Genomic DNA, 12,498 nt, shown 5'->3' with positions numbered 1-12,498 from the left:
GCATGGTCAGGCGACCATAATTTGATTTTTAGTTTTACGGATTTTTTTTCAAGAAAGGTCAAGTCGGAGGACGAAAAAAAAAAAAAAAAAAAGACAAAAATCATGCTAGCAACGACCTTTTTCACAAATAAAAAGTCACACATTTCACTGTAGCATAAAACAAAACAAAAAAAACAACTTACAAGATATGTTTTTTTTAATATTAATACACATTACATGTATAAATGTTGTTATTTATAAAAATTACAACTTTTAATTCAAACATTGTTTAATATGAGTACCATGTAATATTTGAAATTATAAAAATTTAATTATGTTCTTCACTGTATAGTTTGCACATTCATTTGAGTGTCATTTGAATAATATTCAGGGTAAATATCGAAGTTTAACTTGGCAATTAAACGAATTAATAATATTCTGCAGACGGTCTGAGTTTCCAGCTTTTAACTGATGGATGAATGGATTTTTCTCATTATGAGGAGCAAGAGAATTGTTTCCTGGATTTAATAAAGATCTGAAATTGAAGGAATTGGAAGTACCTGTTAGCCAAACTTAAAACTTAATACATTTTTAAAAAATAACATGTGTAATCTATTGAGAATGAATTAGATAGATTCTTAGATCCTGCATTCTTTTTTTTACTCTTAGTACATATGATATCAATAATCAAAGCATTATTGTAGTCCTGTTCCAATCTGCTAATATTATATTTTGAAATTCAGAAACTTTATTACCCTGTTTAGCTACATAAATTCGAAGAAGTCTTCTAGAGGTACTGTCAAGTTGCTCTGCAGTTTCAAGGGCTTTTATATGCTGGTGTTGATGTAGGATTTGCTAAGTCACTGAATCTCATAATCCGCGGTGTTCCCTCTGCAGACTCTTTATTAGTTACCATGTACTTGCTTTCATTTCCTCTTTAAATTAATAATAAAGTACTGTAGTTCATGTCTTTCCTGATCACCGTATTATTTATGGAGGAATTGTTTTGTTTTAGGCGCATATAAACTTGTTTGCAGCAAAGTATCAAGTAAATTCATATCGTTATTTACCGTCCTTTTTTGCAAAATTTCCACATCTGGTATCTCTGTCTTTGATAAAAAACACTTTTTATGAGGATAATGAGCAATTAGAACTGCAATTACATCTGGTAGCACAGTTGACACCTTGATTATCACCTGTTATCAGTGGCAATAAGCATTATTAGCTACCGGTAAACACTGCATGACCGCCATTTTTGTTTTTGACTTGTCGGTATTTTACAAATCGAAGAAGGTAAAAAATCCGGATTTTTTCGAAATCGGTAGAAACAGCAATTAAAAAAATAGAGAGAGACATGCAATGGGGAGGGTTCAGAATTGGTAGACTCTCGATAAAATCAAAGTTGACAGCTCACCTTCTTCTACCATTCTGCACATGTGTGTTTTTTTACGTTTCTGACTGATTTGCTTTTATAAAACACAGGTTTGACACGAGCGGATTGAAAAATTCCGATTTTATTTTTTTTTTGAAATGCAAATTTTTAGAGTCGGCGGATCCGTAAAACTAAAAATCAAATTATGGTCGCCTCACAGCACTGAGCTGGAAATTGTTTAAAAATGATCTCTTCTAAGACGATGAAAATGGATGCGAATGTAAAAACCGTGCTTCTTTACATATTTTGCCGAAGAACTCATATTGAAGATATGAAAATATTTTTAATCTCACCTCAACGAAAAGGGGGGTGGGGGCTAATGTGATACCATCGGTGTCGGTGTGGGCGTCCCAAGTTAAAGTTTTGATGTGGTTTTCTATGATATGAGTCAGAGATGCATGGAAGATGCTTTTAGTGTTTCTTCATTGTACGGTTTCAGATGCTGCACTTTCAGGAAATGAATGACATACATATTAATATTTTAGGAGCAGGTTTAAGTTTTTTGTGAAGGTCTTATTTCCAAGTAACTATAAGCCAAAATATTGACCAAACTTACATGGATAACACTTCTAAGGATGTGCAACCAATAGTTTGCTTCAGACGCTGGATCTGACCTACATTTTCCGGTTAAGTGAACAGCTTCAAGTTTTTGGTGCAGGTCCGATTACATAGTAACTATACGACTTATGACGACAAACCTTGCATGGAATATACATCTTGGATGCACATTTGCATACTACAAGGCTTGCTTTGGATGTTGGATGTGACCGACATTTTCCAGCTTAGTGAACACTGAACAGGTTAAAGTTTTTGGTGCAGTTTATACATTTCCTGGAAGGGTGAACAGGTTTACATTGTTTGTGCAGGTCTAATTGCCAAGTAACTACGAGGGTTGATCCAAATGTTATGTTATAACGTTCATAAATTTGATAATAGTCGACAAAAACAAAAAATTGTATTTGTTATAGCTTTATAATTATTTATTTCAAATCAGACTAGAAAATTCAAATTAATATGATTGATACTTTCTAAATATCGGATTGTTCACTACCTGAGAGACGTACAAGGCGAGTACAACCTCCAGCTCTGAAAAAAGACATGTCTCAATTCTAAAAGTTCATGAAAGCTATATTTTTAAAAATTATGTGGTATTTTTAAAAATTATATGGCTTATATAATTTTTTACACATGGAATTCTGTATTTCATTGTTTTAATATTTTATTAATAGTTTTTTCTCTCCTGATTTTATGATATGTGAAATCAAAAATAAAAAAGCTTCAGTCTTTTCCAACTCTCTCCCTAGCGCAGACTTAAAGGCGCAAAACCTACACTCTAAAAAAAGTTTTACTTGTTGTTTTTAAAATAAGATATTAGATTAAGAAAAACTAGTGATTATTAGTAATCCATTTAGTCAGAAAAGCAAGTAAATGACTATCATGGTTAGTAATTGTAAACATAATTAGTAATAAGGATGAATTCATTTACTTATAAAATGATTTACTAAGTATCAATAGAATTACTTAAACTATAGGAATTATATTACTTAGTAAATGAACTACTCATTTTTGGTAAATTATTAATACTTAATTTAGAAATAATATGCTTTCTATTTACTAAATTTTATGAATTATTACTGTAAATGTAATACTGAAATCAATTAAAATGTAGAATATTATTACTTAAAAGATTACTAAGTAAATGAAATACATATCATATTTACTAAATTCGACACTATTTACCAGAAACACTGCATGGTACCGTCCCTCTGATAATAGAGATAACTTTGAAAGTACAAAGTGTGAAAACTACTCACAATTTCCTTGCTCAGAGTTTCCTAATTGAGCCCTGTGAGTTGTCAATTAGATGAAATCTACATATGATGGAAACAATACTCACTATTTCTTTAGCCATTTTTTTTGTAATTGTTTTATTATATTTAACAATAAAACATTTAATTCCAACGTCAACAGCCTTATAAATTTAATAAGTTGTATCATTTTAAAGACCATTTTAAAAATGGTTTTATGTTTCAAGTACTTAATACAGCATCTTTATTAGTATGACTTTTTTTTCACATGAAGGAATATTTGAAAGAAAGATAACTCCTCCTCACAGAAAATTAATATGGAAGCCAAAATTATATATTACATTTCAAAAATTCAATTCCGATAGTGATTAGACTACCATATTTAAGTAATTATTTGTACTGCAACTGATCTGAATTCTCCTTGATTCAGTAAATAAATTATTGTTTTAAGTAAATCAATTAAATACAATTTAAACAAGTGTTTGTGAAACACTGATGCCCCCGTATTGCAACATAGCAAAGGTTAAACTTTTCTTAAATGCAAATTTCATACATTGGTATTTCTTGATATCTCCAAGGTCATAGTCAAAAGGTCAAGGTTATTGGTATCTAATGAATGGTACTGCCACAAAAAATACATATGTGAAATTTGGAAGCACTAGCCCCAACCCTTCAGAAGTTATGGGCAAGGTTGCCAATTTTGAATTGTAGGTCAAACTCCTAGGTCAAGGTCAAATGGTCAGATTTGATGGTACCCAAAGAAAGATCATGTCACAAGAATGAAATATATAAAGTATGATTGCACTAACCCTAACCCTTTTAACATTATAGTCAAGGTTTGCTTTTTAAAAATGGGTCAAACTCCAAGGTCAAAGGGTCAAAGTTCTTGGTATCCAATGAATGATCTTCTCACAGGGATTACATATATTTAAGTATGAAAGCCCTATCCCTTACCGTCCAAAAGTTATGGCCAATGTTAAAGTTTTTTTTCACAAGGATGGAAATGGTCAAGGTCAAAATGTCATGATTGTTGGTATCCAATGAAAGGTTTTTCACCAAAGAATATATATGTGTATAGATGTATAAATGTCCTGGTATTTACTGTTCAAAAGATATGGCTCATATGGTGAGTGCTGTAATCTCTGATTACCCATGTTTAAATCCCAAAAGAAAGTCATTTAATATTGTATGCTTTTCAGATGGATCCAGGATTTAGATTCAAAAGTAAAAAGAAGAATTTATTAAATAAATGGAACATTTTAATTGGTCGATGAAAATGTTAGTACACCAAAATATATGAAAACTACGTGCAACATGATACCAGATTTACACTAAAGACACTAAACATTTCGTTATCAATACATTTCAGAAAAGTCTTACAAAGAAAAAGAATACCGGTATAATAATATTTCTAACATACATGTGCCTTATTTCCTTTAGAAATGCCTTAGACAAGACATGCAAATATGCCAACCGTTTCTTTAAACCCAATATATTTAACAAAATAGAAGATTTGATAAACTTTTATGATTGATGACGAAACAAGGCAACATTTTTTATAGACGAAAAACAGTTAGCTACGTTTTACTATTGATGCAAAGTATATCAACGTGTAGTGGAAATTTTATAACGCAATGATGATCATTTGTCAATCTAAACAACTTATCCATGATTTCTCGTCCTAATTAAATGGGAGAGTTACAAGTTATTAGTATGTTTTTGTGTAATTCCGACTCTTCTGATAACTGTATATTACATGTATTAATGTTTTATTAAGTCATGATACTACAAAATACTATTACAGCTCCATTCTCACTGCTATTAAGATAGTCTATAGTTTTCTGTTGTTGTTAATAATTCCATCTTCAAGTGTATTACTCTCAATCATTAAGAATCTTAGTCTGATTACATCAAAATAGTTCGTAATGTCTTCCAATACATTGTTCTTGTTTGCCAATCATAAAAACAAATTAATTTTATCTGGAATAATTAGATTTAATAAATTTCTCTTTATTATTTTTTGAAGCGTTCAAATTGCTTATTAGAAAAATTTCATTTGCCCATTTGCAAACCATCTTTCTTCCAGGTTTACATGTTCAATGAAATCACTTTCAATTTTCCAGAATGCAACCCAACCCAACACCTTCCCTTGTTGTCTATACTCAGTCCTCCCGGTGTGTCTAATCCACAGTCATCCACACATTGTAAGAATTCTCCATTCTGATCAAGAATATGCAGACAATCATTGTTGTGATCCGTCTCAATGATCTGACTCTTGGAATCAGTAGCTATGTGCTCTGGACAGAAATATTTCTTCCTTTTGGCTGGATATCCTGTGTACCGGAATCTGACAGCCCCTTCCTTGTCCATCACGACTACTTTCTTTGCATTTCCATCAGAGGCACAGATGTCCCCGTTTCTGTTTTCAGCTAAACAAATTATAAAGTTTCCACTTTGAAAAAAAGGGTTTCCATCAGAATCTTTCTGAATGTCCTGTACTGCTTTCTGTCCTGCATAACGAACTATTTTGTGATCATGGATAACAGCATTCGTAACCATATTGACGAGGATATCACCTGAATTGGTGCAGCATAATCCCCATGGTTCCCAGCCTTCAGGCGTTTTTATCAAATTTTCTGTCATACCAGATCTGACAATTATCACACTGTCAGTATCAGTATATATCAGTTCACCCTGTTGAGTTACTGAGATGTCAACTGAATCGTTTGTAATTTTGACATACTCTCTTACAGACTAGTTATGTCCAAACGTAACATGAATTTGTTTCCGCGACCAAGCCATGCTTCGTCAGATCCAACACAAGCTATTGCTTGTGTACTCGCAAATGTAACAGCAGAATTTGAATGTACTCGCAAATCGATAAAGGTTGAATATCAGCAATTACTCTGCCTTTTCCAAGCATTTCTGTCGAAGGCGACACGGTAGCTTCTTTAGTTTCGCTGTTATGTAATCTTTGTGCTAATGTAGCACCTACCTCTCCATATTCCATGTCGAGTTCTTTACCTCGATCTGTCTTTACTTTTAAGGAAGGAACAGTTACTATAGCATCAATCTCTTTAGGTGAAGCTTTATATTCCTGAAATTCTGTTTTGTAGTTGACAACCTTAGAGACTGATTTGGACCTTATGATATCTTTGTTTTCTTTTATGATTTGGAGCTTTCTCTCGATCACATGTTTTGGTGCATGATTTTGTTCGGTAAGAGATTTTATCGCGTTCTCTCTCATGGACGTAATTAAACTCTTGTGTTTATCAAAGATATCGTCTACTTCCTGATGCCAGCATTTTCTGTGTTTTTCCAATTCTCCTTCAAGCACTTCAAATTCTGCTATTGATTTTGAAATATTCAATTTTCGTGTATCACTCTGAAGCCTCTCTAAATCTAATTGCTTCCGAAGTTCCTCTGATTCTTTCATATTTTTTTTCATGTTGTCATAGAACTTGGCAGGAATGTTTTCGATAGTGTGGCCATTGTGTGAATCAATGACGCATTTCATGCAGACCACTACGTCACATTGTTGACAGCATGCTTCATACCTCTGACCTAGGTGTCATCCTTTCACAGACACAAACTTGGTTTCAAATTCTTGTTGCTGATCTCTGCAGAGACAAACTTTCTGATTGGCTACCTTGAATACCCATAATGCTCCTTGAGAGAAGTCTAGTATAGGGTAAAAATTCGAAGTCCACACTTATACTTCGCTCATACCATACTGATCTTCACTTATAAGTGAGGTATAAGTGAAATATTCACTGATGTGTAGCTCATCTTTACTTATAAGTGAAGTATTAACGAAATACGTTCCTAACTTATAATTACTTTGACTTATAGTACAGTTATAAGTAAATTTCAAAATTTATAAGTGACTTATAAGTTGCTAGTAAGTGGATTATAAAACACTTATAAGTTTCTATTAGTTTTTTCTGTAAGGGCTGGGCCAGAAAAGCATGCTTCATACCTCTGACCTAGGTGTATTTCACATTGCTGGCCAACAACTTTCACATATTTCTTAGTAAAGGGAACAATATCATGCGGGAGTAGTTTATTTGCATTGATATGTGTGTTGATGCAGTTTCCACACAGTTTGGTCTGACAGCTATTACAAAATAGGTCTGCTGCTAATTTGTTACATATATCACAAATGATCACTTCCTGTGCCCAAGAAATAGGTGTAGCCATTCTTCTTGTTGGCCTTGAAGAAAAAAATTTTTTAAAAAAACTAAAAAGAAAGTGACTTAAAGGTCCTGTCACACTCTCACAATTTGTACTAGGATTTTACACGAATTAATAAACAAGAGGCCCAGGGGCCACATCGCTCACCTGAGCACATCGGCTAGAAAAAAGCACATATCAGATCAGAACTGAAAGTTTACTGAGGGGGGGGAGGCTTGAATTTTAATACCATTTGACAATGCCTTCGTATCAATACGGCACGTCATGACTTTGCTGTTCTTGATAAAAAGATTTCTTTTTAAACATTTTGTTCCTATATATTACTTCATAAAAAATTGAAATTGATTACCCATTGTTCCCTCCCTAACCCAAAGGGCCATGATTTGAACAAATTTAAATCTTCAACACAAACAAAGCTTTTCTGTTCTTGGGATTTTCCCCTATATTTATCTATGTAAAACTTTGATCAACCATTGTGGCCCCATCCTACCATTGGGGGTTATAATTGAACAAATTTAATTCTACACTACCTCACTCAGAGAATGCTTCCATATAAATACTAGTATCACTAGTCATGGCTTTGCTTTTCTTGAGAAGAAGAATTTTTCAATATATTTTAATGTAAAACATGGATCCCCCATTGTGGCCCCACCCTATCCCTGGGGGTTGTGATTTGAACAAACTAAAAGCTACACTATCTGAGGATGATTCCATATAAATATCACTAATCATGGTTTTGAAGTACTCGAGAAGATGATTTTAGAAGATTTTCCAATACATTCGTACGTAAAACTTTGATCAGCAATTTTGGCCCCATTCTAACCCCAGGGGTCATGATTTGAACAAACTTGAATCTACACTACCTGAGAATGATTTCACAAGAGTCTAATCTTTCCTATCTCAATTGTTCTTAAGAAGAAGATTTTTAAAGATTTTTCCTATATATACCTATGTTTAACTTTCATCGGCCATTTTGGCCCCACCCTACCCCCATGGGTCATCATTTGAACAAACTTGAATTTACATTACCTGAGGATAATTGCACATGAGTTTAATCTTTCCTGGCCCAGTGGTTCTTGAGAAGAAGACTTTTAAAGATTTTTCCTATATATTCCTATGTAAAACTTTGATCGGCCATTTTGGCCTCGCCCTACCCCCGGGGGTCATGATTTGAACAAACTTGAATTTACACTACCATTAGATGATTTCACATAAGTTTCATTTTTCCTGGCCTAGTGGTTCTTGAGAAGATTTTTAAAAATTGACATTAATTTTTCTTTATTTCATATTATCTCCCTTTGGAAAAGGGCGTGGCCCTTCATTTGAACAATCTTGAATCCCCTTTACCCAAGGATACTTTGTAGCAAGTTTGGTTGAAATTGGCCCAGTAGTTCTTCAGAAGAAGAAGCTCGGGTGAGCTAAAAATTGAAAATCACATTCCTTCGCCACGCCCGACTTGCGAATTTTGACAGAGGGTGATTCTCTCAAATCTGATACGATATGACTCAGAATAAGATGCCTATTCAACAATGGTCTGAGGTTTGTATGACAATAGAAGGCATTTTGGCGAGTGATGGATGAACTGAGAGCCAGAAGTCCATAAACTATCGCGTTACTATCTTAATACGAATAAGTAGAATAAGACAACATTTAATGCGATACTCATATTTAGGGAAGCATATTCATACGATATTCCTACAAACAGCGACTCGTTCAAACAAATATATTACATGATTTGAAAATATTTTGAGATGTTTGCTAGATATTCTTAACATCAATTCAAATGCATGCAATTTTGACAATAGCTACAGTGCGGGGGATTAAGCTTTTGAACAGAATATTGCAAAAATAACTAAGGTATTGTCCGTCCAACAATTATACAACGAGCGTCAGCAAAGGCGAAGTAGGTGTCACGGATTATCCGCGGGTTTATGTAATGTACGTTAACGTTATTGTTACGTCACAATACTGTACGTTATGTTTCTATAGTTAATAACAGAGTCTAAATAAACCACTATACGATCAAGACGCATTTCTATTCTTTCCACAACAATTTTGGTGCCGTGATCGACGGAATGTCTACATAATACGTAAAATGGAAGGAAGACTGAAAGCCACACGGGCCGGTAACAGGTCAGCGGTGACGAAACTTTTCGGACGATTTTTGGACTTGAAAGAAAATACAGCCAGCGAAGTAACGGAGGAAATCGAAATAATTAGGAAGTCCCTAACACAGAAAAGACAAACTCTACAAGAACTAAATGAACGAATATTAGATGCCTTATCTGAAGAGGACATAGAAGAAGAAATCACGAACACAGATGAGTATATGTACGAATTGGATTGCAAAATTAAGAAAACAGAAAAATTTACGGAAAAAGTTTCATGTAAAACTTTGAACGCCAGTGCTGAGTGTTTTGTACCCGCCTTAGAAATTCATGATAGTAACGTAAACACGTCAGCTGCAATTAACTCAAGTGAAACGGCTTGTGAGAATATTTTAAACAATTTTCCTGCCTCTGATCTCAATGAACAAAGTAACCTAGATTGGCAGAAAAATGTTTTGTCATTACTATCCAACCACGCTACGAATAATCATAGATTACCGAAGCTAAATCTTCCAGATTTTGACGGGAATATATTACAATGGAATATGTTTTGGGATTCATTTGAATCAACAATTCACCGCAACCAAACTTTAACACCAATTCAGAAGTTTTCGTATCTCAAGGCTCAATTACAGGACGCAGCAGCACAAACCATTGCAGGATTTACTCTCACAAACGCAAATTATGAAACCGCCATAGACTTGCTCAAGGAACGGTTTGGTCAACCCCAGAAAATTATTAATGCTCATATGAGAGCACTTATGGAACTGCAAGCCCCGAGAAACGACGCCATTAGTTTAAGAAATTATGGAGACTGCTTGGAATCTCATGTCAGGAGTTTAGAGTGTCTAGGACAAAAACAAGAGATGTACGGAGCTTTACTTATTCCAGTCATAATGAACAAGCTACCAGCTGAAATCAGGAAAAACATTGCACGTGAGTACGATGGTGACAACATTTCACTACACAATCTTCGTAAAGCTATCAGCAAAGAAGTCAAAACCCTTGAATCAGGCCAGATTGAAAACAGCGATGGATTCCACGCAACAGCATTGTTTCTTACCGGAGCCTCAAAGAAACAATGTCATGTTCATAATGGACACAACCAGAAAACAAAAGAGTCAACTCCTTATGTCGAAAAAACAGAGATAAAGAGCCGCCCATGCATTTATTGTTGCACAAAGAATCACTTTCCAGGGGACTGTAAGAAAGTTACAGAAGTAAGTACAAGATTCGACATCTTAAAACGGAAGAAATTATGTTTCAACTGCTTAGGAAACCACCGCGCCGCAGATTGTAAATCCCGCAACAGATGTAAAACGTGCCAGAAGAAGCACCACACAAGTATATGCGACATGAAACTAACGAGGGACAGAGACGAGCCCACCAAATCAACAATTGTCAACATTGTAGGAACGAGCAAACCAAAACCCACAGAAATGAACGTTGAACAACGACATAAAAGTGTTTTATGGAAATCAGCTTCCACTCCGATGAGTCGGACTGTGGACTCCATTCAAGAACGTAGCAAGCTGATGACTAACGAGATACAGCAACTTAAGTCAGAGCTGAAGACTAAGACAGAAAGGATGAACGCGTTGGAACAAGAAAATGGTACCCTGCTAGAGAGATTGTTACAATTCGACCAACAAAGAAATTTTCAGACTCGTGTGGAGAATGGGATGAAGGATATGATGGAACAGATGAATAAACTTGCGCACGAAAACGGACACTTGCATAACGAGGTTCAGGAATTAAAGGACCAGGTTGTTAATATCAAAACCTACAGCACTCACTTGGAGCATCTTAATGCTAAAAACATCAGTCTTCAGTCACGATATGATTACGCTCAAAGACAAATAAGTGATCTAAATAACAAAGTACAGACACTTGAAAATCAGCTACAAACCTCACAGGGCCCCGTGGAAAGTAGGGAGAAAGATTACACGTTCGCCGTAAGGATCCGTGATGACAAACGAGAAACTCAGATGACAGAAAAACGTACAGAGGCTGAGGAGAAGGAAAAAGAAAAATCACAGAAAAGGAATATCAGGGACATGGTAGAGATAATAAACAAAATGCCAGTCTACGGACTCGAAACATGGAGCTGGAGAAATCTAACACAGAACTACGTCACAAACACTCCGAGGAACTCATACAGGGGAGAGACGGATTCGTTAGAGCTGCCACTTTACGGACCAAAAATGGACTTACCAACAGACCAATTGTGAAACTATATCCAATCGAAGTGAATGAGAACGAACTTAAAATACTATCTTCTGATCGAGTGTCAAAAACAAAAGCCAAAGAAAGAATCCGTGAATGGACCTCTTAATTAGGTGATTATGAACTTGTTTTTATTTTAAATTTCCATGAACTGTTAATTTGATTTGAACTTTTTAATATTCTAGTATAATATTCATTTCGGTGCCCGGAGTGTCACGGATTATCCGCGGGTTTATGTAATGTACATTAACGTTATTGTTACGTCACAATACTGTACGTTATGTTTCTATAGTTAATAACAGAGTCTAAATAAACCACTATACGATCAAGACGCATTTCTATTCTTTCCACAACAGTAGGTGATATTGGATGTATAAAATAATGGATTATCGGACGTAATAAATATGGATATTTTGCTTGTGTGCTGAGAGAGCTTAAACAGAGGACAAATTATCATTTTACAAAACCCTGAAAGTGAAGTCTGGTATGTTTAGAGAGCCAAATTAAAATCCATATTAAAAAAAAAACAAGATATACATGGCTCAGAAAAGCAGGTTCAGGAACCTGGATTGAAGCTGGCATTTACACCAGTATTTAGCAAAAGGAGAATCATATACAAGTCTGAGTATGAGTTCCATTTAATGGGATGTTCTTGCTGGTTAATAAAGTATGCCAAACCGCGTTATCAGAATATGCTCTCTCTCTCTCTCTCTCTCTCTCTCTCTCTCTCTCTCTATCTATCTATCTATCT

At 34.7% G+C, this 12,498-nt stretch overlaps 2 protein-coding genes and 1 long non-coding RNA gene across 3 annotated transcripts; 1 reads left to right on the top strand and 2 right to left on the bottom strand.

The window, feature by feature from the left end:
* Positions 1 to 178: 178 nt before the first annotated feature.
* LOC134281337 (uncharacterized) lies at positions 179 to 1,560 on the bottom strand. The gene is made up of 2 exons (XR_009995060.1): positions 735 to 1,560; positions 179 to 514 (listed from the first exon to the last, which is right to left on the bottom strand). It is a non-coding gene; the product is annotated as an uncharacterized LOC134281337 (long non-coding RNA).
* Positions 1,561 to 5,307: 3,747 nt separating this feature from the next.
* LOC134281341 (uncharacterized) lies at positions 5,308 to 6,667 on the bottom strand. Its single transcript, XM_062763825.1, has 2 exons — positions 6,215 to 6,667; positions 5,308 to 5,913 (listed from the first exon to the last, which is right to left on the bottom strand). The coding sequence occupies exons 1-2, from the start codon at positions 6,665 to 6,667 to the stop codon at positions 5,308 to 5,310; spliced, it is 1,059 nt and encodes a 352-aa protein (XP_062619809.1).
* A 2,841-nt stretch (positions 6,668 to 9,508) lies between these two features.
* Positions 9,509 to 11,752, top strand: LOC134281340 (uncharacterized). Its single transcript, XM_062763824.1, has one exon. It carries the CDS (start codon positions 9,509 to 9,511, stop codon positions 11,750 to 11,752), a length of 2,244 nt encoding a protein of 747 aa, XP_062619808.1.
* Positions 11,753 to 12,498: the final 746 nt, after the last annotated feature.

This window comes from Saccostrea cucullata, unplaced genomic scaffold, assembly GCF_032062105.1.
Source record: "Saccostrea cucullata isolate Sc308-1 unplaced genomic scaffold, CSIRO_AGI_Scuc_v1 ctg5238, whole genome shotgun sequence".
NCBI classification, from domain to species: Eukaryota; Metazoa; Mollusca; class Bivalvia; order Ostreida; family Ostreidae; genus Saccostrea; species Saccostrea cuccullata.
The sequence above is the reverse complement of the archived record's forward strand: the minus strand, read 5'-3'. Positions and strand labels throughout refer to the sequence as shown.